Source organism: Chamaea fasciata, unplaced genomic scaffold (genome assembly GCF_029207755.1).
Source record: "Chamaea fasciata isolate MVZ Bird 193981 ecotype frontalis unplaced genomic scaffold, bChaFas1.0.hap1 SCAF_27, whole genome shotgun sequence".
NCBI lineage: Eukaryota > Metazoa > Chordata > Aves > Passeriformes > Sylviidae > Chamaea > Chamaea fasciata.
Window position 1 is genome coordinate 5,888,832 of NW_027094112.1, and position 27,722 is coordinate 5,916,553.

Below are 27,722 nucleotides of genomic sequence, written 5' to 3' on the forward strand. Positions count from 1 at the left end.
GGTGGTTCCCAGGTCCTGTCCCCATCCCCATGCAGTGACTTTGAGACCGAACCCTCACACCATCATTTCCACACCAAAAAGCATCAGAACACTCTTTCACTGACCCCAGTGTGGGAAAAACAGCAGCCCAGACACCATTTCCAAGTGTTAACCATTTATAAATAAGTACATTTTTTCATACATACAGTTTTCATTGTACAGATTACAATCTGTATACATTGGGGAAGGGAAATGCATTCTTTTGAACTTTTCACATCTATCTCACAGCTCACATGTACAGACAAGAAAACTCTGCTCAAGCAAATACAGCAAAGGAAAAAATATGTTTTCTTCTTTCCTTAGAGATGAGAGGCGAAGGCCTCTGCTGTTGGCAGGGGCTGCTCTTCCCACTGCACAATATCACAACTGTGTGGTGTCCAATATATCAGAGAGAACAGAACATGCATTGGATAATATACTGTACAGAGAGAAAGTCCTTTACATCAGAATTATAGAAAAGCTAAAGGAAAATTTAAGTGTCTTAAAGATCTTCCCAGCAAGTGTCTCAGAGGATGGCAACCAGGGAGTTGTACAAAGCACAAGGCAGGTGTAGTGGACGTGTTTGTACCCAACTCAGATCCTCTTGGATGTGAAGACAGACAGGAGATGGAACGCTGAATGCAACACTATGGCAAAGAAAAGGCTGGACAGGGATGAGCCCGGCAGTACTGGCAGAGTCCACACGAGTCTCTGGGTTATCGGTGTAGCAGCACAATGGACTTTATGTAGCACACAGTGCTGCTCTCGGTGGCTGGCTGAGCAGCGTACAGCGAGGCAGACCTGTGGGGACCCAGCTCTACGGGCATGAGGCTTTCCCACCTACCCATCCTGACCCTGACTTGCCTCCCCACAGCCGTCCCTGGACACCATCACCCAAAGGGACGAAGTCTTTTGGCAAAGCAGCCCTCTGTTTTCGCAACCACGGGATGCGATCCCATCGGATGGGACCTGGCTGCTGACTCCCCAGACTATGACACTAGAAAATGAGCAGGAGGCAGGATACGGCTGGTGGGTTGAGGGTCTGTTGGCTTTTCCCGTGATGGTCGCGCTCGCTGTGACCTCTCGGTCGGTCTGTACCAGTTATGGTGAGATCCAGCTGTACAGTCAAGAGTTGGACACGAACGCATCTTGCTAAAGAATTGAGCCCTTAGTGGTTTGTATTAGAAAAAAGAGTTTGATTGAATGAAAATCCAGCAATTATTCACACAAAACTGAAAAAAATGCAGATTCACTTTCAACCATTGTGCTTTGTGTCCAGCACACCCCCCAGCAGCCTGCGCAGTGCAGCTGGCACGGGGTGAAGGCATTGATTCGCAGAGGTCCCAGCAGGTACGGCAGCTCTTTCCCTAAGCCCTTGGGTAAACACTGATAACCCGCTACAAGAGTTACCTTGAATTCCCAAGACTACAGCAAAGCACAACCACCAAGGAGCTCGCGGCAGCTCACTTTGGACCCCCGCAGGCGAGGAAGGCGGAGGACGAGCAGGCACGCTGGCTTGCTTGGTTCTCTAGATAAGGCAGAGCTGGCACTTCGGTTTTAGCTAGACTTCTCCTGGGTAACCCTGAATATACAGCAACCTTTGTAAAGGAGACTGAATCGCTCCCAGTTCACTACCCACCCTGGTTCCAGACCTTATCCCAGCGTGACTCCGGTGTCTGGCATACGCATGCTCACATGCTCACACCAGGCACACGGTTTTCTTCACAGCCAGGTTAAAGAAAAAAAACCAAGAAGTTCAGTGCTTGGACAGACTCAGCTGGGCGCTGGAGCCACAGCAGACAGACAGATGGACAGACACGTCTCAGATTGTCGGAACTGTCAGTGTCCTCCCAAACAGTGACACAGAGAAGGCAGCTCAGGCTGAGCCTTCTTTGGAGACGGATCTCAAAGGATCTGTCTTGGTAAAACCCTCCTTCTCCTAAGCACTTTGATGCGCACTCAAGGCTACGTCCAAAGCCCTCTGATGCCACTCCCAAACTGGCCGGGGGGACCCTGCGGAGCCCCCCACCATGTGGGTGTCCCCTCCCCTGGGACCACAGGGAGAAAAGCGAGAGCCAATGAACCCCCACCGAGGGATGGGGCAGACACCTGATGCTGGGAGAGAAGGTTCCAGCTCTGCGGCCGCACACCTGGGTCTCGGAACAGCCACAGGTGAGGATGAGACACACCTGGTGGGAAGCTTGGCTAAAGACAGGGGTCAGTTTCAGCTTCACTTTTGGCATTGCCTTCCCCATGCACTCCAAGAATGAAAAGTGGAGTTTCAATGTCATCAAGAACCTGCCTTACTTGGTGGACCCCAAATCCTACTTGCTCAAAGATGGGGCTTGCCAGTGGTACCACTGCAGCCGGGAGGGCGTGAAGGCACCAGCTGGCAGCGTTGTCCTGCATCTTAATTACTCAAAATGTAATTAAGTACATAGCACAGATGTACAGCACAGCTCGGTGTCTGAAACTGAGTGTGATCTCACAGTGTGGCCTGCGCTTGTCAGACCTCGCTCTAAGAGGAGGGGATGAAGGGTCCTCAGGGTGAGATCTGACCTTGTGCTCCCCCAAGCACAATGGGGCCATGCCAGCACAACACAGAATGACCTCTGCTTCTCCTCATGCAAAGACCAAATCGCGACTTTGAAGACATACGGGACTGAGCAAGAACAGCTTTTCTAGGAAGAAATGTGCTTCTTACCCACCTGGTGGCCACAGCAGTCATCCTGCCTCGACTGTCCCTAAGAGAATTGCCGGGGAAGTGCTTTAAAACCACTGCAAATAATTTTGTATTCAAAAATTACTCAATCTGTTGATGCTTATATACAGGAGTCAGTTCTTGTGCTATAAATGTTATGATTCATTGCTTCATTTCTTTTCTCTTTTTTTTTTGAAAAATACACTAAGAGACATGAGCTGTTTTGCTATTTTTCTAATGAAGACACTACTCACGCTTAAATATCCAGTATTTATCATAGTAACAAATCCAAACAGTAAAGTGCACCCATTTACAGAGAGAACAGATGGAAAACTATTAGTGCAAGAATCCTGTGGAAAATGTAACACGTGGAATCGTGAAAAAACCTGCATGCCGCAGTGTTTCAAGCCTTCTTCAGCTTTGTGGTTGTGTTAAAAGCGTGAGCTGTTTTCTTTTTCCCTTAAAACATCTTCAGAAACTGAAAAGTTACACACAGGAGTGCTGTGGGGGGATGTTCTGAAGGACAGGACTGGGAGCACAAGGCATTGAGTGGCGAAAGCAGAGCATGGGCAGCTCTCCTGTCACTGCTCCTGGACCACCCTGTTGGCATCGCAGCGGAGAGGAGCCACCCGGGGCCGCAGCGTGTCACTTGGCCGGATAAAACAGGGACAGGGCTGAACTGGGTTACTTTTTCCTTTCAAAGAAGCAGCTAAGATAGGAAGCCACTCACTCAGGCAGAAAGCTGGAGGATGGGAGGCACTAAGCAAAGTGACTGATGCTGCTCCAGACCCAGGATACATCTCCCAGCTATGGGCATGTGGGATGTGGAGGAGAACTTGGTTATTCTTTACAATACAGAACACGTTATTTCAAAAATGAGATGAAGAAAGAAAACCATCACACCCCATTTGCAAGGAGAGAAACCAGGCTGGGTGTCCCCACGGGGTACCCGCCCCATTGAAGGGGTCCCAACCACCCCCATTTTACAGAGCCCTGGGATAAAGCAAAGAGTCAGCACTGGGTTGCACCTCAAGGAAGAAAACACCAACCTCAATCCAAATACTGGCTGTGACAAAGACCAAATGGCCCAAGAGAGCCCCAGAATTGCCAAAACTCATAGAGGAACCCCCCTTCCAAATGCTCTCTGTGTGTCTATGAGACACAAGCCTCCCCTGGCCCAAGGTGTGCATGTCCCAGCTTGCTCTGAGCAAATTAGGCAATGAAATAGCAGTAGGATGTGCTGAGCCACACACAGGGGAAAAAAAAAGCCCCATCAAAGCCAGGGTTTGCTTAAAGAGTTCTGGACCCTGTCCTGAGCTGGTGTGAATGGGTGCAGCTGCAGTGATGCGGCGCTGGGATATGCTCACTCACACCAGCAGAGGTTGGAGCCATGATTTGGTTCAAGAAGTGTTGCAATCGATTCACAGTAGCCCTTTGGAGGTATCGCTCCCCTGCTCAGCACTGAATCGCTCCCAAGAGTTGATATGAGTGAGGTTTGGCATTGGGCAACAGGCACTAGTTTGCTTTAAAACAAGCTACAGCGTTATCACTCTCCCTCCCGTCATCCCACCCTTCACCCTCGGAACAGAAAAGGCAGATTACGAACCCACCAGGAATAAAGGAATCAGTAAAGGAGTTCTTGCCCCCATCTCAAAAGAAATTTTCAGCAAATAATTGAAAGATTATTGAAAATCCTATAAAAAGGATTTTGGAACCGGCCCCTGCTTTTCACGTTGTCTTGATGTGACTTGCATTTGATGACAAAACTGAAAATAAAAGAAAAAACCCAACCCAAACTGGAAAATGTCCTGAAATAGGTAACATAAATAAATTATAAATAGGTCTCTCTTAACTACACCTTCTCAAAAAGCAAAACATGGTCCCTACACCATGTACAGATATGGAGCATGGTGTTCCTTTCTAGGATTTCAGGAACAGAGGACCTTAGAGGAGCACCGCCCTTGCTACAGCCCCTGCTCCCTGGCTGGACTGAGCCAGAGGGAAGGGATGCTGCAGGGCTGGAACTGCAGAAGGACTCTTCCTCTTTTGGGACCATCATGCTGTGTTCTACATCCTCATAATAAAAAAGTGTAAAAAAAAAATTCAGAATTGCCATTTTCCTCTTTGAATACAATTTCCTAAGTCAGATTTTTGCTCTTCCTTTCAATTATAAATCCCCCCCCGAAGAAGTTCCCAACACTAACTTGTCCTGTGCAAACGCTGTGGGTGAGGTGCAGTCTGCCAACAGTGTGAAGTTGGTGCAATCTCAGTTCATGCACAAGAGGTTCCTGGCTAATTCCCTTGGCTGATTAAAACACATAATAAAGGGCCAACCTTAATCCCACAATGCCCCAGAGCAAAGAAATCAGCGTGAGGGCACCTGATAGGTACTGGGAAAGCAATGGAGCGCTGTGTGATCCCCACCCCTTCCGGCCAACGACAAGTTAAATAAGGAAGGAAAGTGCTGTAAACCAGCAGAATCAGGATGGGTACTGTGGGTGCTGTGCATAGCTACTGGTGTTAAATCACATCACCGAGGGTAATCTGCTCTTTGGGGCAGAGAGCCAAACAACCCGGCTGGCGTGGGGACCTGTGGACGCAGCCTTTGGAAAGGCTCCTGTGGAGTTCCCTAGGGATTCTCATCACAGTTGATAAGAGACCACTGAGACAAAAGAAACCAATTTAAATCCAAGGCAATTGTCTCTCAGAAAAGAGCTGGTTACCTCCTGCTGCGTGGGGATATCTCTGGACCAACCCACACCATGGTCTAAGATATCCTGGTTGGAACTTTGCTGGAATTGGGCAAACGATACTGGCTTGGCTGATGTTGGCTTCACAGTCAGCTGGGGAACACAAGGGCTGGAGCACGTGCATGGCTGTCTGACCACCACATAAAGTACCGGAGAAACTTGATCATGTAGCTATCAAAGAGAAATAAAAATAATAATAGTAATAATAATAATTATAATAGTATGCATGGAAATCAAGCTTGGAAGTGTGTGCTGAAAACATGAGGGTCTCACTCCAACAAGTGTCTTTTACACATTAGACTCCACAAATGGTCTCTTTGGTTTGATTGGGGACGTCTGCCCTTGCCTGGAGTCCCTGGAGAGCTGCCTGTACAGGTTATCCTGGTAGGCCTGCGCCACGGGCAGCGTCCTTGCCACCTTGACGTCGGGATACGAGGAGGCTTGGGTGACTCTCTCCAGGAGGTCTCCCCGGGACCCATTGGACAGCATCCCATGGGGGCTGTAATAGTCTTCCTCTAGCAAATGGCCATTCTGTGCATTGTTGGTTTTGTTATAAAAGGCAATGTTGCTGATGGAAGAGGGCGGGCTAAAAGATTCCGGCTGGGGCAGATTGCCGGGAGACGTAGGACTAATGACAGTGTCCACTGACGACACAGCCCAGGTCCGGTTCTGCTGATGGAGATGGGGGTACTGCTGAGTCCGAGCAGTTTTGTCTATGATTCCCATGAACGGCGTGGTCCGGGAGCGGGCTGGCTCACTGGGGTAGCCCCCCTGCGTGGGTGAGACTGGAGACAGCTCATCGCACGATCTGTCATAGGCTGGCTTGAGGGGAATCTCCATTTGCTGAATCGAAGCGGAGGGGCGAAAGTTGGGAGTCAGGTTGGAGGTGGAGGAGATGCTATTGCTGGAAGGGGAGAAGCGGAGGCCAACGCTCTGCGAGTGCAGTAGAGGCCGTGGAGTCGGTGGGTGAGGCTTGATTTCACTGGGATTGACTGTGATGGGCCTTCTTATGAGATGAGACACATCTGGAGAGCCCAGCTGGTTGGCGGGGAGGGAAGTACGCTCCAGGTCAAGCTTTGAGTGGCACACCGGATAATAGGAGGCGGACTGGCTTCGCCCAATCTGAGGTGTCTGGCCGTATCTCATCCCGCCTCTGTATGCTGAGGATGGTCTCTGTGGAAGGTCTTCTTTGGCCAGCCCTCCATGCTGACAGATGGCTCCAGCGCTGAGACTCGCCTGCACATGCTGCACGGGCCTGCTGTCACCCACGATGCCCCCGATGGAGCCCTGGTAGACCAGCCGGCTCTGGCTGACCCCCATGTCCCCTGATGATGACTGGTACTTACTGGCCATCGAGTGGGCAACCTGGCTGTACGCACCAGTTGGGATGACAGTACTGGAATGGACGGCAGAGCTGGGCTGATTGCTCCTCACGATCTGTGCCTTGGCTGGCTGCAGCCTCAGCCCAGGCTGCGGCACGGCCACGGGGAGCTGGGGCATCTGGAAGGATCTCTGCGTCATCTTGGATAGTGGAGACTTGGGTCTGCCGGGGAGCTGCGTGACCCCACTGGGCTCCTGCTGGTAACGGACCGGGGAGCCGGACTGGGACCTGTAAACACTCATGCTCTCGGCGGGGGGACTGGCGCGGTACTGGGGGCCTCTGCGAAGGGGAGACGGTGGTGGGCTCTGATACTCCTTCCCTTGGCTTCCGACGGGAGGGGGGCTGAAGCGGTAAGTGGAGCCCTGGTGAGCTGGCGACGTGTGTGGAGGACTGGGTCTGTAATGTGAGTTTTGGTGTGTCGGAGACAGAGCAGGAGATGTGGACTGGTACCCCTGCCTGGTCGGTGAACCCACAGAGCTGTTGGACCTGAAATCAAAGACCTGATGAGAGCCAAGAGGTGATCCAGAAATATACGCCGAGTCCCTGTGAGCTGGAGATGGGGGTGGGCTCTGGATGATGGGCAGCCCTTGGTTTGGCCTGGACTCTGTCTGCAAGCCAATGGAAACATTTTCTACATCCTGCTCGAGGTATTCCTCCTCAAAGATATCTTGCACAGAATATAGCTCTTCATGCTGGGCTTCGGGTTCTGGCTCCGCTGGGAGTGGCGGTGGTGGCTGCTGCTGCTGCTGCTGCTGCTGCTGTTGTTGCTGCTGCTGCTGCAGCTGCTGCTGCTGCTGCTGCACCTGCCTGCACTCCTCCTCCACCCGCATCAGCAGCCGCTGGATCTCACGGTTGTTAGGACACAGCTTGATGGCCTCGTTCAGGTCCTCCAGGGCTGCTGAAAACTGCCTGTTTGACAAAAAGAACAGAAATGAGAACTGAAAGCACTCTGGATTTGAATGGAGCTGTTTTCAGAGATTCCAGGGGAATAAAGTGGCTTGTGCATGTTACTGAGGGAGAGATATGTGATTACTACTGCTTGCTGCACCTCTCACATGCTGCCTTATGGGCTTCCCTAGGATTTATGTTACCTGAACAGATGGAAAATTCTGGAGAAAAATGGAACCCAGCCCTGAGATGGCACGACCCAGATTAGCAAACACGCCTGCCTCTGCAGCTTATGTTAGGGGCTAATTAATTACTCCCCCTAGCATCACCATGAGCTTCACCTCTGCTTTAGCGAAGGGGACACCAACACATTGATCACCGTAAGTCCAGCTCACCACTGCTGTAAACAAGCTCTGACAGAGCTACAACCACTTACGCCAGTGAAAATTTAACTTCTGCCTGATGCCAAGACCACACAGCGTCAGGCCTGGCTCCAGAGCTCAGGGGCTCCCACAGGTCAGCGTTCTGGGCAAGGATTGTCTCTCCAATTTTGCAGTGGATTTGGCTCACATCTTTGGAATGAAGCAATCAAGCAATGTGCCAGAGGCTGCGACCCAGGGAAGCCTTTAGGAATGGCAAATGGATCTAGTCTCACATCTTTTAGCCTTCAGGGAGGTAGGTGAACAAGGGAGATCCCTGTGGTGCAGCTCCTGATGAGCTGGTTGCAGTGCCCTGGGCACCAGTTCTGGTTGGACGCTCCCTGGCCAGCGCCCGCCTGCAGCCACTGCCCAGCTGGTCAGCAGAAAGGGCTGAAAGGGCTGCAGGACAGAGACGCATAGATTTTAAGGCTAGAGGAGACCACTGTGATGAATGAGTCTTCCCTCTTGCACAACGCAGGCCACGAGCCATATTCTGCTTCGAGTCCAAGTTGTGGTCAAACTGAAGTGTACTTTGAAAAAGAACACCCCACTTTGGTGCACACATCTCCAGGGTTGCGAGATGTCCAAAGTTCCACTATGAAAAACCTCTCAAAACATTTGGACTCAGAAATCACCAAATGAGGAAGGGCATTACTTTGGCGTTCAGGAAGTTTGTGATCTCACTAATGAACATTCCTTGACCATTTCTTCCCATGGGGGCACTGCCTGGCTTTGCACGGTGGGTGCCCACACCTGACGTGACAGGCTCACAGAGGCTGGCCCCTCACACTCCTCTCTCTGTCCCTCCTCACCTGCTGCTGCGTTTGGCCCTCGCTCTTGCATAGTAAGCTTCGTAAGATTTCGGTTTCAGCTCCAGTGCTTTAGTGGCAAATTCCTCCGCCATTCCAAAATCCTGTCATTTGAATAGGTGTGCAGGTAAGTAACTGAATACATTTAGAAATAAAGATACATACATCATGGGAATAAAACAAACTTAGTATGGACTTCTTTTTTTCACATTGCACGGAAAACTTGATGGTCTTGGAATATTTCACATGGATTCCACATCATTTACAGACAAGGAGCTATGGTGGCATTTCCAAAGACTCAGGTGTGGTTAACGCAAGTTGCTGTCACCACCCACAGAGGCTAGCAAGCCTCAGTGTGTCCCCAACATGTGCATGTAAATCCCTCTCCAACAACCTACAGCCTTGAGAAAACATCTGGTCTTGCAGAGGCTGGAATGTATTCTCATGAACGATTTTTTTCCATAGTTGAAAGCAACAGGCAACCTTTCCCATGCCCTTCTGCTTCCCTGAACACACTGACATCCTTCAAGGGGCTGAAGAAAATTGCCTGTGAGGGACAGGGCTGCATTAGCGACTTGCCTGGCAAAGGTTTCCTATCGATTCCACTGTTCCTCACTTCTCCACGACAGCTCACCTGGAAGGACAGTTTGGGAGCAGGGAGAGGGTGACAGTCTGGGATGGGACTGCTCTGGGTGCTTTCTAGGGGCAGTGCCATGAGACCAGATTATCAGCTCTGGTTCAGACCCTGTCACCCTCCCTTGCCTTGTCCTGAAAGCTTCATGTCCTGCTAAGCTCAGCTGAAGCTCAGCACTTGTGAAGGAGAACTCCTCCTAGTGGGGAGGATTCCATTTCACAGCCAAACACTGCTTTGGATTGCTGCACTGGGCTATGACCTGAGCAGCTCTGGGAGAAAGGACTGAATAGTGCTGCTCCTGATTTGTTCAAAACCTTGTGAAGCCAGCTCTTGATATGCCCTGCCTGGGGAACTTTATACTTCTGTTTGTACCTGCAGTAGCAGTTACTGAGGAGTTACAGTCCAACAAACTGAATTGGGAATGCAGTCATGAGACAGGTCCCTTTATGGTCTCATCTATGGGTGCAAAAACTGCAGGAGCAATTACAACCCTCTGAAATTTTCTATCACAAAAGCTGGCATTCCGCCATTAATGATAAACCAAAAATCTTGTCCTTAAAACACAGGACAAGAGCTGGAGTTGATTAGCGGTGAATTGGCAGATTTAACAAGAAGGTTCACACTTTTTCTCCCAACTGTGTTTGTTCACCAGCATTAAGATTTTAATCCCTTTGTTTTCTTTCTTCCTCACAGAAAAAGAAATGAAGGTGTCCTAAGAGCACCTTCCCCTGCAGGGTAACCTTTGCTGGCTCATAACCTCAGCAATGTCACTTTTTGAGCTTATGGGGACTTTAATTTGTGGAACTGAAAGCCCCTGCACTCCAGGGAAGGCTGGCAGAACAGGCATCTGCACAAGCTGGTTGCTGGATGCTGCCAGATTGCAGTGGGGAGTGACAGGGATCTGGAAGTTCTGGGATGAGAGGGAGTCTTGTGGAGGTGTTTCTGGATGAGTCACTGCCCTGGGGAAGCGCTAACCCCCTAAGCATATGCTCCTTCATTTGAAATTAATTAGTATTCAAAGGAGCACATCTCCTGGCTCCTCCTCACTGCTGCCCCAGAAATCTGGAAAATGCCTCCACCCCCATGTGACGATGTGAACATCATCATCAAAAGGGAGTAATAAAATATTCAAAGAGCTATAAACATAGCAATGAATTTTTAATAATCTGAAATGCATACTAAATCACTACTGCTTTGGAAATAAAAAATGTCAGTGCTCTGTGAAGGACAACCAGGTTACAGAGAGGAGAGATCTGAGAGGCCAAAGCATGACTAGGGGCGGACATGTTTCTGCAGAGGCACAAAGCTGTTGAGTTTTGCTTAAGGCCATGAAAAGAGGGGCACTTACATTCATTTTCCTTCGACACCGGGAGAGGTTGAGAAGCAGCGACACCTTCAGCTCACGGAAGGTTTTCAGGTCTTCTCCAAACCCTTCTCTGGGGAATTTTTTCAGAGCATACTGGTAGCGCTGGGCAGCCTCTTTCACTTTACCTTTCTATTAGAAGGAAAACACGTCAAAACTCATCCTTGGGTTGAGCTGACTTCCCTGCAGAGAATTCACTCACCAGCCCCACCAGTGTTTTAGGTAGCTAAGGAAGCAGAACTTCACTACTTAGCTCTTTACTAGAAAGGAAGGGCAAAACATTTGATCAAGGGAACACCTGAACTGGAAAGGCAGATGCCTTGTGCAAGTTGTGATCTCCCACTTCATACAGAGCTGTCACACTACAGCAGGAAACGTGGAGAAATGGTGTTAACTCGATACAACTCCATCTGGTTCTTGGCTGGATGGTCTTTTGAGCTGGGTGATGAGTTACCCATTCCTGGAAAACACTCTCCACCCAAAGCTTAATACACATCCAGGAGGGTAAGAAACACAAATTGTGGGACTTGGGGTGGAGCTCTGGGGCTCAGAGAAGCCTCTGCAACAGCAAAGATAAATGTTACGGCACTGCTCTGACTCTGAACTTGGACAAACAGGGTGAGATTCACCTCCCTGGACTTCAGATGTTTAAAACTCTACATCTAAGTCTGTTAACTGGGTTTCGTTTATAATTATTGGTATGCAACAGTCACCTTCTGCTATTTTGGGCAACTAATTTTGGGATGGGACGATGTGCACCCCGAAGGGGGGCAGCCGACAGGCAGGGTGAGAGAAAGAGGGCAGGATGGGATCAAGGACACACACAGTTCCTCATGACCCAGACATACATTTTGCAGCTACAAATAGCGAGTTTTAAAAACCTGTAGACTCAGGTTTCTCAGCTGTATCATGTATCTCTGGCAGATAACTCCTATTACAATGCCAGCTTTGCGTATTTTCTGCTTCACCCTTAGAGCCTCACAGTGAATCATTGTTGTACTTGCACATTTTCTATGTGTGTGCAAATCCCCAGGTTTTAAAGATTGGCTTAACACAAACACTGAGCAAAAAAAGACTCCCAAACTGTAATAGTGGAATGTCTCCCATGTGCTAAAGGACATGACAAAGTCAGCTGTATCCTGACAATCTGTTTTCACTGCAAGAAGTTTATTCCAGGATTTTTCTGGGATATTTTATCCCATTGCCTTGATCCCTTACAGTGAGCCTGCTAGGTAATGACAAGACTGCCAGACCTGATGCAACATCAGCAGCACTCCCAGCAAAAACTTAGGTCCTGCTGCTTTCAAAGAGGAAATGAAGTGCTGGCTCAAATCCAGAGCAACTTGGCTTTGCTTCAGCTTTGTTACAGACCTGGGCAAGCAATCCCCTCCTCTCCAACCCCACTAACCAAAACCAAACAGTTTAGAACACAAGGAATGTTGTGAGTGGGAGCTTTTACTTGCCATGGGTCAAGGCAGCAGCATTAGAATCACAGAACCATTTAGGCTGGGGAGGACCAACCACTGACCTAACAGGGCCACAACCTCACATCAAGCGATGCTGCAAGTTGCAGCTGTTCCGTGTTCCAAACCCACCCTTCTCACCTTATAAAACATGTCTCCCTCCTCCATCAGCTTGCTCAACAGGATGATCATGATGTCTGGTTTGGAGGTTGCCATTGCCCAAGTTGCTGGACCTGTAGTGTACAGGATGCATGATGGGTAAAGAACTCATACAATGCAAGGGTGGTAGGAAGCTGGGTGGAAAAAAATACCCTGGGGTGGGAATTTCTGCTGGAGAGAACAACTTGGCATGGTCAAAGGGCAGAGTGCCTCAAAGGATTGAGCTGACAACTCCTCTGATTCCTAAATTAATGTCATCCCATTTGCAATGATTTTCCTTTGCAGTCATTAAGGGTAATCCCAATGGTCTGGGACAGGATGCAGCCGTTGCCACAAGAGGGCAGTGCTGAACGTGGAACAGGCTGGGATGGGGGAAACAAACCGTATTTAAAGGAAAAATCAGAGTGGTTACATAAAGGCATTTCTAAACTCAAATCTACGGAAGTGTACTAGGGCATTTGCAGTTTGACTGTTGATAGGTGGTTTGTGGTTAAGTGGATTGTGATTTCCAGCTTCACGAGATGTGAAAGACTGGAGTAGAAAATCCATTAAGGTGGAAAAAATGACAAAGGAAAGGTCATATATAAGTGCTGCTGGTGTCAAGGGCGTCATTGGGCTGCGGACACTGGCTCTGCATAGGGGCCACCCTGCAGAGCCAGCTCATATCCCAAGGACTAATATTGGGAGGGAAGGGGTGGCAAAAATTTGAGGACAGCTCATTAGTGTGGGTGAAGAATAAGTCAACAATATTCTATAAATAGATTCGGTAGGTTTTGGGGGAAGGAGGTTAGTTTTTGAGTTCAAGTTATTCTCTGCAACAGTCATTAAAAAATTATTTGAAGGTGAGGTAAATTAAAAGATTAGAGGTGTTGGGGACGCATGCAGGCTAAATCAAACAGGAGAAAGCAAGGCTGACAAAGCTATCAGATCGAAGCTGATGCTGACAGCAATGAGATATACCTCGTGGGCGACTCGGTAACGTCTGACAACCTTCAAAGAAAGGAAAAAACAAGAAGTTGTAGGAGAGAGGGGGGAAAAAATGGATGAAGGTGAAAAAAAAAAAAAAAGAAAGGAAAAAGCAGCTGTGAGAGGCAGGCAGCGAGGAAGCCAATGCACCAGCAAAATCCCCTTTCACAGGAAAACATAACGTGAGCAGCTGTGTGGCGCAGTGCAGGTACACTGAGGTCTGGAAGCATACACAGAGCAAGTGAACGCAGCAGCTCACAGCAAGGCATGGACAGAATACACCTGGCAATTCAGACTAGTAAAGACAGAAAAAGCATTACCAGAGGAAAGACCTTGCCAAAGAAACAGTTGCTTATTGATTAACTTTTGCTAAGTAATATGACAGGAAAAAGAATAAGCTCCCCATTTTGCTAAAGAGAACCAAATAGTCCTGACTCGCCGTCTACTTTCCAAGTGTGAAGCAGCGGCTGGGGCTGAGGCTGCCTCTGGGTTATACTTGTATTTTTTAGGATGCTAGCCTCACTGCTTGAGTCCTGCCTGTGCACAGAGCCAGTGGCAGTGTCCCCCTGTTCCTACCTATCTTTGCCCCTTTCTTCAGGAGGGTGACGACAACCGAGGTGTTGCGGCAGCCCACTGCTCTGTCGAGGGGCCGCATCCCACTGTAGTCAACGTGCTCGATCATGGCCCCATGGTCCACCAGAAACTGAACCTGCAATGAGAAGCCCGAGAGTCAGTTCTGTTCCTGGGTGAGACCCCCACACACTGGTGGGGATGTAGGATCAGCAGAAGCTTGTTCTCTGCTGCCTGGGCTAAAAACACCTCCATGGGGTCCGAGGGTAAACTGTGGGCAGCGGGTTGAGGGAAGGAATTCTGTCCCTCTACTCCATTCTGGACTCTGGTGAGACTGGAGGGCTGTATCCAGCTCTGGGGTCCCAAGCACAGAAGGACATCAACCTGTTGGAGCAAGTCCAGAGAAGGCCATGGAGATGCTCCAAAGGCTGGAGCACCTCTGTTAAGCAGGCTGGGAGAATTAGGATTGTTCAGCCTGGAAAAGGCAAGGCTCCAGAAATACCTTAGAGCCCCTTCCAGTGCCTAAAGGGGCTCTGAAGAGCTTGGAGAGGGACTTTTGGACAAGGGCCTGGGATGACAGAACAAGGGGAATGGCTTTAAATTGAAAAAAAGTAGGTTTTGACTGAATATTAGGAAGAAATCCATCCCTGCAGTGGTGGTGAGGCCCTGGAACAGGGTGCCCAGAGAAGTTTTGGCTGTCCCGTCCCTTGAAGTGCTCAAGGCCAGTTTGGACAGGGCTTGGAGCAACCTGGGATAGTGGAAGGTGTCCCTGCCCACGGCACAGGGTGGAACGAGACGGTTCCCAAGTTCCCTTCCAACTCAAACTATTCTGGGATTCTCTGATCAGCTTCTGTGGAAGCACCTTCCCATGTGCAGGGCCAGGATTCCATGTGCCTATTGCTACATCAAGCTGAACTGTACGATTTTATGGTTTTTACGCCAACTGCCCCTTTTCTGTGTGTGTAGCACAGGCCACTCACCACCTCAGCATCGCCGTAGAACGCTGCCAGGTCCAGCGGCGTGCGGCCGTTCTTGTCCGCGTGGTCTGTGGCAGCTCCGTTCTCCACCAGGGAACGCACCACGGGCAGGTGGCCCTTGAGGCAGGCCCAGCTGAGGGCTGTCAAGCCCTCTTTGTCCATCAGAGAAATGGAGGCACCTGAAAGAACAAGCAGCACTTCACTTCAGAGCTCTCCATGTTTAGCACTGTTTACCACAAACCCTCAGCTCGGCAATGACAGCTTGTTTTCAGAGAGTTCTGTACATAATTATTAATTCCTTTATTAATGCTTCTCCCACCACAGAGCCCACCCTCTGTGGCAACTTCAAATACACTGACGGGAACTGTGGCAAATGAGTTGATTCACACCAAGCTGCAAACACTTTCACGCCTACCTCTGTGGGCTTTCCTGGCAAACATCTGAGCAGCACGGTGGATCTGACTTCGCTCATCTGAGACATCATCTTTTTAACTGTTTTTTTTTTTTTTTTTCCACTTAATCTAACCCCATTCCAGCCTGTGTGAGTCAGAGATGAAGACCATTTTGCTGTTTCAGCAGGTCACCATGGGGAAATAAGTCAATTCAGCTCAGTTCTTCTAAAAAAGCACATATTTTCCCTTTTTCACTCCCCTCCCCTTTACCCAAAAGTACACAATTTCCAGCAGTGTTTCTCCCTGAACTTTACCCAATATAAATACAACGTTGTGGGATACACTACTGCCAACTACAAGCCAAGGAGAGGGAGACTTGACGTTTTCTTGGATGAGGAAATGGCGCTGCTATACCAAGGGGTCAGTATTGCTCCACACGGCATATGGATACGGATATGAGAGCTGAACAGCAGCTTTAAGCGAACACTCTGCTTCAAGGCATGAAGACAACTCCTGTTGCCATGGCACAGCCATGACTCTGGCTCTGGAGTGTGCAGAGATGATCTGCATCAGTTCTGCTTCTCTGAGGATCTGCGGCTACCTGGGGGATGCTCCTGCCAGCAGCTGGGATGAATTGCTGCTGCAGTGCTTTTCTCCTGGAGGCAAATTCTGAACCTCCCAGCATGAGATTCCCTGCTTCTAAAACGTTCAGCAAACGTGGGAGTGATGTGAATTTCCTCAATGTTCCTGTTCATCCCAGCCGACACATCCCTGGTCTGCACAGGTTGCCCAGCTGAGGTGTCCCTGCTGGCACAACCTATTTGTGGAGGAGTACAGCACAGGAATGTTTGCTCCAGGTGTGTTCAGAACCCTCCAGCCAGAGCTCTCAACACAGCACGGAGTGCCAGTGGAGGACGAACAGCATCTGTGGCAATCAGGAATGCCAAGGTGGGACACAGGCTGCAAGGTACAGGCTCAGGGATGACAACACAGAATCACATCATCCAGTCCCACCCCCTGCCGTGGGCAGGGACACCTTCCACTACAGCAGGCTGCTCCAAGCCCCAGCCAGCCTGGCCTGGACATTTCCAGGGATGAGATAGTCACAGCCTCTCTGGGCAATCTGTGCCAGGTCCTCACCGCTCTAATCATAAAAAATTTCTTGCTTCCATCAATTATCCAGAAGGGACAATGAGCCAGCTCAAGTCAAAAAGAGATTGGCAGCTGGAGCATCAAAAAGCTGCAGGGAGTGGCCAGGATGTGGGATGCGTTCTGAACAGAGGATGTGCCCAAAGCTGCAGTGCCCAGGCAGGGTGGGATCCCCCAAGGGATGATGCTCAGGTAGAAAACCATCAATGGATTGATTTTTGCAGGAAAGCAAGATTCAGAACTGAGCTCCAGCCAAATGGAACGAGCACGAGGAATTATTTTGCTTTGTGTAACACGGGTCTGTATAAGTATCAGCTTTGGCAGAGCTGCTACCAGGGAATTTTAATTCTCTGTTCACACACCCATTATTTCCGGGTGTTAAACCTCAGGTAACTCCATAATTCTGGGTTTCAAATTGATTGATGACTGTAACTTGGCTAATAAAATGTGTTTACAAATGCTGACTGTGTTAATCAAGTAGTCATACGAGATTTGCTTTGCAACATGCTAACTCATGCTTATGGCTTATGATTCACACACTTTGATTTTAATGAAACATTGAGCAGGATTGTCAAAGCCATTTTAATTAAATGTGCCATTTATCACTGCACTCTGCCCAGGCTTGAGTTAACTTTTCAGGACCATGTGTTACAGTGTATGCAGCAGAGTTTAGAAGAATGGACCTTTTAAAGTAAAAATTTTCATATTTTTGACTTTTCTTGCCCTCAGCATCCAAAGAGACAGAGAAACATTATGTGCACAGCCCAGATCAGATTATTTTCAACCTCCTCTGAACGAACTGGTGTGGCGGGATGTCCCACAGCTGGCCCCCAACACCTCCCAGCACGCGCTCTAACCTTGTGCAAGCAGAAACTCCACGGTGCCCAGGTGTCCCTCCGACGCGGCCATCATCAGCGGCGTGCGGCCCTGCTTGTCTGCCATGTTCACGTCAGCACCGTGCGTGAGCAGGAGATCCACGATCTGCAACACACACAGCCAGGACACGGGTTACACCTGGAGACACAGCTAAGGAGACGCCAGAGCCCAGGGAGAGCAGAGCAGACCCCACATTCTAAAAACTCCCACCCCTCCAGGCATGGTGCCCCTTGGGATTGCTGAATGGATGATTAAGGATTAAGAAAAGGAAGGGAGGTATAAGAACAGGAAAAATGTTCTGGCAAGTGCTGAGCATCCTGTTTGCTTCTCAAATTGTGAGATAACCAGAGAAGCTGTGGCTGCCCCATCCCTGGAACTGTTCAAGGCCAGGCTGGCTGGAGCTTGGAGAAACCTGGGAGAGTGAAAGGTATCCCTGCCCACGGCAGGGGGATGGAATTAGACGGTCTCTTTAAGATCTCTTCCAACCCAAACCATTCCACGATTCTCTGACAACACAGGACTTAAGCCAAGCCGACTGTAGCCAGCCAGAGCTTGGGGCAGTAGAAGCAGCAGAATCACTTCTTTTCGCTATGACCGTTCCCCGAAAGAGCTGGGGCTTGTCTTCTCGGTGCCCACTCGAGCAAGGCGGAAGGGACGGCCTGACCCAGCAGCCCTGGCCAGCCCAGGGCGTGAGGACCCCACTGACCTGCCAGTGTCCCTGTCTGACGGCGCTGAAGAGCGGGACGACCCCGCGGCGGTTGGGCTGCGCCACGGCGGCGCCCTGCTCCAGGAGCAGCCTGCACACCTCCAGCTTCCCGCGGCCCGCCGCCGCCGTCAGAGCTGCGTGAGAGAGGAAAGCAGTCAGGGAAAGAGCCACGTACTCAGCCGAGTGTTTTCTTGTCTGGAAACGGGTCTTTCTGCTGGGTACCAAACTGATGGGGCCTGAAATGCCAAACTTATCTCGTGGCAGGCAAAATGGACAAAGCAAATGGGCTGGATTGGTACAGTTTCAACTCCTGTCATCTTAGTTACCTCGAAGGTCAACTCTTCCATGAAAAGGTTACATAATGCCATGGATCGAGGCTGTTTGGGACAATCAACTTTTATTGTTTTCTGCAAGTAACAGTGAAATGGGATGAGAATCCCAGTAAGTATAAAATAATCTACAGGCACAGGTGACTGAGGTTAAAGGTGTGACTGAGGTTCAGGTTGAGCTGCAAAGAAATGTGATCATGAATCCTTTACTGTTTTCCCTACTGCCAAAGCCATAGACTGTGAGGCCAAATGTATCTGAGTAGGGGCACAATATCCAGAGCAAATACAGCTCTTCAGGCACTTGACAAGACCTTCTGCAACTGTCATTGCCTCATCCCACCATGACTACAAGGAAGCAAGCGAGGGATCAAGCAGGAGGCACTGATAGATCCTGCCAGCTACTGATGTCAGTCACATTTCTGGCTTTCCTTTGTCCAAATGAGCACAGAGCAGTGTAATCCAGGCGGACTTTTACTTTCCATATCCCACTTTAGTCTGTAGATCTTTGAAACCAGGGAAACAACTGGAAAGCAAAATAGGATGGATTTGTTCACCTGTTTTCCAAGAAAAACATTATTTCTAGGCTTTGTTTCTGGCCAGGGCTAATCCTACCAGCCAGGGTCTTTGTGCAAACCCAAAAATATCTCTCATTTTCATATGCTCATGATATTACAGGTGAGTAGAAGCAACACCTGAGAGCTCTTTCCATGACAAAATGTGCTCTGTTAACTCAGAAGTGTGGATGAGTTAGAGAACACATATTCAATCTGAAAATAGTTCCAAGTTCAGGACCTGCCGGTGACTTGCTTCAGTATTAATTTTAGACATTCTGGTTCCTCCCTCTTCCTAACTTTCTGTGCACTTCAGCACAGCTCCACTGGCTCCACATTCTGCTGCTTCTGGTAGGAGTTGGAGCAGAAGGTGGGAGTCTATTTCTGACTGATGTCGCTTGTTTTTTCTTTGAAGTACATTTCTGTGGGTTGGCTGATTACAAGGTGTTGATGGGTTTCCAACTGCAACACTGTTAATGTTGGGGGATTTAATTAATTCTCAATTCCCTTCCATATTATGGCTGAATTTTCTTCTCTTAGGGTTGAGAGACACCAAGAGTTAAAAGAAAAATCATTTTGCTGCCACAAGCAGAACATTCTGCAAAATCTATAATCAGATCCATGTGGGTTTTAAACGTAAGCTACAAATATAGAAGGAGGCAGAGGGATTGGCACGCAGGGCTGCTGGGTTCTACTTCTAAACCTGCCTGCACTTGAAACGTTGCAGGTTAATTTGAAGTATTTTACATCAAAATTACTTATGTTTGCAACAATAAAAAATACTGTAAATCACTCCGGTGTTTGGTGTTTGTTAGAAAAAGTTCTTTGGAGAAGACTTTACTGCAACAGGATGATTTGATCCACAATTTTTCCACTTTCCCTTGCAGTTCCTTCTGCCTGCAGTGACACATCTTTCTGCTGCGCTGTTCCTCAGGGTCCAAGCAACTGGTGTGGTATGTGGCTCCAGCCTGTCCTTTGCAGCTCCAGCTCAAGGGAAGCTCAAAAGCTCCTGGGCTACTAAGCAACCAGACCTTGCTCCTCCAGGAGGAACTAAGGAGGATAAAAATGGGCTGGCTTGAAGTTTTACTCTCTGCTGGAGAGCTCCCATGGCCGCTCCCATGGCCCAGCACAACCAAGGTGAGTCCACTGAGCCCAGTCGAGGAGCAGCAACCAGGATCCTGTGCTGGTAAACAGGAATGTTCATTTTGCAGCTTTTCCATGAGGACGGAGTGCCAGAAGGACTACTCACCGTGCAATAACCAAGGCCTGGCATAAACACCACACAACAACTGCTGTGTTTCTCAAAACAGCTCAAACAGAGCCGGAGATGGGGTTCAGGTGTGGAAGTGCCCATGTCCATCAGCGAGCAATGTCAAACCATGGCCTCCTACACCAGGGATCTGCAACAGTGTATTCTGCTTCTGCTGCTTGTTTTCTTGTAGAAAAAACAACTTTATCTGGAGAAGGAACCATTACACTGCTCCTATCCAGCACGTGTATCTGTTTCACACCCTGGCAGCAAGACAAACAGTTTGATGGAGATGCTTTTTGCACCTCCAACTCTGATGGAGATAGCATAAGTGACTCAGACACTTTTCTGCCGGGTTTTGGTATTAGTTTTGTCCCAGGGGGAAATAGTCCATCTGGAGTTGGCTATAGTGTGCTGTCAGCAGTTCCTAAACTTATGATGTCACTTGGCACTGCCTTTTGGATGATATCAGGCTGATATCATCGAGCCAGGCACTCGGCTCTGCTCTGTGGAAGATAAGACATGAGCAACAAGTATCAAAACCCAGACAAGCCAGGATTCAGATTTTCAGAGCAGTTTGCTATTTTTAGGTGGAAACCTGCATTTGTCTCCAAATTTATTTAAACTCTCCATTTATTTTTGGGAAAATAATAATAATAATAATAATAATAATAATAATAATAATAATAATAATAGTACAGTTATGTAAAAGAGTTTCATATGAACTTACAGACTTGTTTCATGTAGAAAAAAGGCTGCTCAGTTTGGTGGTTGGCTCATTTTCCCATCTTACCTACTACCAATTTTAATGGGTAGGTGCATACTCCTTTGAGATGGCTCCTCAGTTTGTGTGTGATCCGTCAATCACAAATCCACGCTGCCAACTGTCCCAGTTACTCAGAAACCCCTCTCTGATAGAGAAACTCCCAGATATCTGGTTAGTCCAGCTTTTGGCATTTTTGGGCTGCAGAGGTGTGGGACAACAGAGATGGAAACAAGCAGGCTGGGAATGTCAGAGCTACCCAGGACAGAGAAGGGAAGGGAAGGGAAGCTACAGCTTCTACAGAAATCACCTGTCTCTCCCCAGAGGCTGTCAAAGCTGTTGATCTGTGCTCTCTCCACCTCCTCTTCATCTTTTTCTGGAAGATCGAGCAGGTAGGAGACGATCTAAAAGAAAATGATGTGTCAGATCATGAACTCGAATGTGTTATACACGAGCTGCTTGGAATACACTGAAGGAAGGGCACAGTCTCTGCCTGGCACCCTGAGATCAAGGAAATATTCTTCCTGAGATTAATCACTGAGCCTGCTGCCCTGCAGTTTTCTGTATGAGCAGAAAAACCCAACCAAGTGTCTTGATATGAAGGCACGTGATGAGACTTGGTAGGGTCAGCTCCCTGTAACTGTGTCTGCTCAGCGGGAGGTGACCTGGTGTGTGCAGTGCATGCATCTCCTGGAGGAGGAGAGGCTCAAAGGAGGTATTTGGTAGGAAAGAACTCATTCTCAAGGAAAGGAGAAGGAACAGGGGCTGCCATGGGTCACTGGGGCTTGTGGTGGGGACTAATGGCAGTGGTGGGCTTGGCACTGGGTTAATGGTTGTACTCAATGACCTTAATGGTATTTTCCAACTTAAATTATTCTATATATCATTTTCTCCACCATAAATCTTTGTCAGGACGGCAGGAGGAAGCTCTCTGGCTCTTCCCTACCCCGACACACAGTCCAAAGTTACATGTTCTCACACCCCCCATCCACGCTGGAGGAGTGGTGTAGGCAACGTGTGCCCATCCATCTTATCCCTGCTTAAAAGTTAATTCCAAAAATCTATTCTGACAACTTAAAGGCTTGTTATGCTTCTTGTCCTGGACGCCTGCCCAGACCACAGGTTTGCCAAGGGATCTGCGAACACTGGGATGGGACAGAGAGGAAGGGCAGGACAGAAGCACTCTGGACTCCAGATGTTCTTCAGTGAGTGGGCAGGAAAGGGCCGACCTGGTTTCCCTCCCTGCAGAGGCAGAGCAGCTCCTACCTCGGTGTAGCCCATGCTGGCGGCGGCGATCAGGGCCTGCTGGATTGCGTGGCTCTTCTTGAACACTCCCTGCTGCTGCCCGGCCATGCTCCAGTCGCACTGGATCAAGAACTTCACCACCTCCAAGTGTCCCCTGAGAGCGGCATGGACCAGGGCACACTGCCCATTTTTGTCCAAATGATCCACCTTGGAAAGAGATGAAAAAATACAATCAAACAAAATAACGATCAACATATCTTTGCTTCTTCAGAATTTCCAATCCTGGTTTCAAAAGAGTGCCACATGTGCAAAATGTGCATTTTTCTGGTAAACAATCACTTCCATGACCAGAAACCAAACATTTCCAAAGCTGTGTCCCAGGCTCTGGCATTATCTTGGCCACAAATGTTTGCTTTGGAAAAGATATCATTACTTTTTTAGGTTTCTTCTGTTTTCTTCAGACTCAACGGCTACAAAAATATTTTTTCCTTTGTGTCCTGAAGTCCAGCATTCAAATTTTCTTGTGCATTGAAATCGTACACACTGGTATTATCTCCTTAAGCCATATCTACAAAAGGAAAACCAGTTTGTTTTCCAGGTTTCAGTTCTTTTGAGAGTCCCAGAAGTGCCCCAGCCTGCAGTCAGACAGGGTAACATGAACTCAGTGCAGGCACAATCAATAGGAATTAGAGACAGTGCTTGACATCCCTGGAGGAACTTATATGGTTGTATTTTGGGGCATGGTTTCCACTTGATGCCTGAATACATCAACTGGGATTTCTAGATACTGTCCCAACAGGGATACTTGGAGAACACAAGAAAGGCATGTCAGTTTTCATCCTCCTGCTGGTTGACCCCTTCTGTGGTCTGCAGTGTGCTATTTATCATAAAAATAAAAAATAATTTTTATATTAAGATATTTTTACTAATATTAATTCATAGAAACACAGAATGGTTTGGGTGGGACCTTAAACACCATCTCACTCCACTGCCATGGCAGGGACACCTCCCACCGTCCCTGGTTGCTCCAAGCCCTGTCCAGCCTGGCCCTGGACACTTTCAGGGATCCAGGGGCAGCCACAGCTGCTCTGAGCACTCTGGGCCAGGGCCTGACCACTGAATTACATATGAGAAATATTTCATATATTATAACACATTCACATTAATAATATATCAATATTTCTCCTTTCTCATCTCCTGCATTAATCAGCATTGCAATGTTCTGCAAATATCTCGGTCTTCAAACTGCACCAAACTGTGTTTTGAAGTATTTCCCCTGTACTGTTAGGGATATTCAGGGAAAACAACGAGTGGCAGGACTTTTGTCACTAAACTCCCTCAAGATATCCAAGGAAAGCAAAATATTTTTTTTCCTTCATACCGTCCTCACATTATTACAGACAACACAACCCAGTAAAATCTAAACAGTCCCTCAGTCATCCTGACATCCATACCAAAACTACACGAACCCATATTTTGCCTTTTGAACTGAAATCAAAGATATAGAGAAACCACAAATTGTTTCCAGGAGGCTCCACTTCAAAAATCAGCATAATTTTCTTCTTCAACAAAGTATTTCATCTTGACTCATTATATACAATTAAAACTCTAAACACTCATCACAAAGCTAAACAAAGGGGATTTTTCTGGGACAAGTCTGATGAAAATTTTTGGAAAATGTGTCTCAGGGAGATATTTAAAGAATGTTTTGTGCTGGAAAAGCAGTGTTGCCATTTTAACCTTGCGAGGGTCAAGGATTTCTCCAGAACATCCTTATGCAGGTCACCAGTGCAGCATCACTAGGCAGCTCCTACCTCAGACCTGAATTCCAGACACCAATTACTGACCTTCAGGAGTTGGTGTCAATGTGGGCCTTTTAAACCCACTACATTTTAGCAGAAAAAACCCCACCAAAAGCAGCCTCCTGGCTTCATCTGCTGAAGGATGCTCCCTAGTAAGCGTTCCATGTCCTGCCTGCAGCTCCCACCCAGCCTCGAACAAGCGTGGAGCAGTCCAGACCAGCTTTTGAGCAATGCGGTTCCTTTACCTTGGCCCGTTTCTTGCACAGCAGCACCACGATGCTCAGGAACCCGGCGGCAGCGGCGTAGCCCAGCGGGGTCAGGCCACTCTCTGAAGCAGCGTCAACGTTGGCCCCAAACTCCAAGAGCAAAGCCACCATCTCCGCGTACCCCAGGTGAGATTGGACGCACAAAATGGGGGCGTTGTTCAGAACTTCTGTCCGGTAATTCACATTTGCACCTCCTAAGATCAGCAACCGACTGACCTGCGCAGGGAAGGAGAGTTGTTGGCTGAGTTTTATGGGGAGACAGGAGCTTATGGTCAGGGCAACACCGCAACAGAGACCAGGGCCCTCGGCACATCGCCAAGCAAACAGCAAAGGACAGAAAATGCTGAGTAAAAACATCTGCCCAACAGATGGTCCCATTTGATGCAGATGGAGCAGTTGAATCACTTCCCAAGTGGCTAGGAAGTGGTCTGAAGGGTGCAGCCACCCTTTGTTTTGGAACAAAGTCACTCCAGCTCCGCTGCAGCAACTGGGGACATGGCGGGGATGGGGAATCAAAACACACAGCTGGAGAGAGCTGCACTCAGCACCCTTCCCAGAGCATTCCTCTCTAGGGCTGGTTTGGCTGTCCCACTGCACGGCTCCCTCGGCACTTGGCGCCAGTGGAAAATGCTACACCTGATCCTGGAGAGTGACAAGGAAGGGACATGGCGACAGACACCAAACTCACACTGCGAGGGTGGGAAGGACCGGGGACAAACATCCTTCCATGTGAGAAAACATTTCCAAACCTGTATCTCTGTCTGAAATCCTTTCTGCTGTAGACATGAACCAGCACATGAGCACATGCTGTTGGACTTGATGTCACCTCAGAGTTCATACCTATCTAAGCCAAAGCCCTTTGTATGTCAAGTTCCAACATCACTTGTTGCATTCCACATCTTTGGGAAGGCAAAACCCTATTTTGCACAGGCACAAACTCACTCTTTGCTCTTTGCAATGAAAAGGACATCCGTGGTCAAAGTAGTGGAGTTGACGACTACCCCAAAAAAGTCTCAACTGACTCAAGGCCTCTCCTCGGCTCAGGAAAAGCACTCAGCAAGCTGCTCAGCCTGGCTAGGACACTGGACACAGCTCCAGTGAATAATACTTTGCATGGTCACTGCCTATTGCTGGAGCTTCTCGTGTGAATTCTGAACCCCCGGGCTCTCCCCATCCTCCTCCAGTACCTTTATGTTCGGGGTGTAGAGATTTCTCAGAGATGCCAAAGCCATTGAAAGACCTTCAGTACTGTAGGAGATCCAAAGCCCTTGCAGGATGGAGGAAGATACCCCAACTTTTTTACTCAGACCCTGAAAAAGAGAAAGAAACTTAGATACAAGCTTACAAATCTGCTCAGTTGCATTGGGCAGATCCTCCTGGGTCTCTGGACTTTAAGGGAGTTTCAGAACAACAATGACTACACACAAGATAATGTGACAATTTGCCATATCTGACCTTCACAATCAATTAATAAGCTTGCAGAAAATTACTTGTAAAGATAATGTAGCCATCTCCAAGATCTAAGAAAAGCAGGACTTAACCGTGAGCAACCAGATCCATTCAACACCCTCACAAAATGCCATGTTAAGGAGCACAGTTCGCTGCTTTTTTTTTAAAAATAAAGTACATAGTATCTGCTCACAATAAGATAAACTCAGGAACTTTCAACCACAGTCTGGAGCAGGTATCTTGTACCAGATTGTCTCCAACTTTTCCAGTTGCTGTCCATGATCAGGTCGTATATAATACATTGAAGGCCTGACGTATTTTCCAGCACCCCTAATTGGCAGAGCATTGTTAAGCAGGTTTCTCCCTCCTGTGGAAGGAGCCATAATTTCTCCATAGCCAACGGATGGGAGCGAACAGCTGGGTGGAAGAGCAGAGGGGTGGGATGGTTATTCCAGCAGGAGCCATGCCGTGAGTATGCCCTGAATGCTGCCGCTCTGCTACTGATTTCCCATGAAAGCCTGCTGATTCCATGGAAACTGCACAGGCATCTTTAACGGCACATTTCATTCTGTTTGGATATGCAAACCCTGATTTCTATTTTCTTGCACGCCGGGTGGTCACCTCCACCTGCAAAACAGCAGGGCTCCAGTTCTGGTTTGTGTGACTGGGACCGGGATGATGCTGGTGAAACAAAACCAGCAGCACAAGGTGGGATTTGTTTCCTCTGAAGGAAGATGTGCGGGAATCATCATCCCAACCCATTGCTGGACTTGGCTGCAACCTCTAATTCCTCTGTGTGAAAGATAATCTGCAGCACAGCCCTAGCCATCAACAGATTTGTCACTTGAAACAGTTTTATCACCAAAAGAAGCAATAGATTAGACAAGGTCCTATAAATAACAGCTCCATTAACTTGTTTCCTTAAAATTCAGAGGGCTAAACCAAGAGAAATACCTGCTTGTGCTGAGGAAAAAAGAGCTCAGGAATTTGAGCCCCTGTTAAATGCTGCTTTTGAAATGATGCAACACAGGACATTAGAGGTCAGTATTAAATTTCATGAACTCAGGAGGTGAAATTGGAAAAGGAAACGAATTCTATAATAAATGGTTAAAATAATTTAAAAATAGCTATACTACTATCAAGCCCATAAATAAGCTGCCTGAATCACCATCAGGTCCAAGGGAAAGGGTAGATATTTTGAGAACAGCCCTCTGAAGATATTCTCAGAAGCCACAGAAATCTTAACTGTTGCATTAGAATATATATATATACACTTAGATATTAGTGCAAGATATAAAAGGTGACATCTATGCTTTAAAGAAAAAGTGCATTCAACACCATCATCATTCAGCTGCCATTCAGGCAAAAGCCTGCCCTATTTCTCATTTTACAGTTCCTATCTTCCTTTTCTTATTCCCTCTTCAGAACTGTGGAGCAGAGTGAATCCTTCTGCAAACACAAATCCCAGCTTCACACAACATCAAACCAAAATACCACCAGTGGTTCCCACTTCACTGGAGCCATCCAACATGAGGCCAGCGTACGGCCTGACAACTTGAACAATTTTGCCAGCCTCCACAACCCCAGTGTTCAAACAGTTGGTTCTTCCCGTCCTGTCTTGTATGCAGCTGTCAGCTCTTTAATTTTTACCTTATCGCCTCCTCCGCTATTTGGCCATCAGCACCTTACAGAATCCCAGAATTCCAGACTGGTTTAGGTTAGAAGGAACCTTAAAGCCCATCTCATTCCACCCCCCTGCCATGGGCAGTGCCACCTTCCACTAGACCAGGTTGCTCCAAGCATCACCCACCTCTGTATTACTGACACTTTAACTAATTTAACATGAA

General features: G+C 48.2%; 1 protein-coding gene across 4 annotated transcripts in view; it reads right to left on the bottom strand.

The window, feature by feature from the left end:
• Positions 1-145: 145 nt before the first annotated feature.
• The window catches only part of TANC2 (tetratricopeptide repeat, ankyrin repeat and coiled-coil containing 2), a 167,253-nt gene continuing 139,676 nt past the window's right edge, over positions 146-27,722 (bottom strand). For 3 of the 4 annotated variants that reach the window (XM_066205359.1, XM_066205356.1, XM_066205357.1), the window contains 13 exons: positions 25,614-25,736; positions 24,406-24,642; positions 22,380-22,565; positions 21,424-21,517; positions 18,222-18,355; positions 17,497-17,620; positions 15,102-15,277; positions 14,128-14,260; positions 13,546-13,575; positions 12,568-12,659; positions 10,949-11,095; positions 8,970-9,070; positions 146-7,759 (listed from right to left, as the gene is read on the bottom strand). In XM_066205359.1, coding sequence (XP_066061456.1) covers positions 5,758-7,759; positions 8,970-9,070; positions 10,949-11,095; positions 12,568-12,659; positions 13,546-13,575; positions 14,128-14,260; positions 15,102-15,277; positions 17,497-17,620; positions 18,222-18,355; positions 21,424-21,517; positions 22,380-22,565; positions 24,406-24,642; positions 25,614-25,736 — 3,579 coding nt within the window. In that variant the 3' untranslated portion in view covers positions 146-5,757. The remainder of the gene's footprint in view (positions 7,760-8,969; positions 9,071-10,948; positions 11,096-12,567; positions 12,660-13,545; positions 13,576-14,127; positions 14,261-15,101; positions 15,278-17,496; positions 17,621-18,221; positions 18,356-21,423; positions 21,518-22,379; positions 22,566-24,405; positions 24,643-25,613; positions 25,737-27,722) is intronic. The other variant, XM_066205358.1, reaches the window with a different exon arrangement.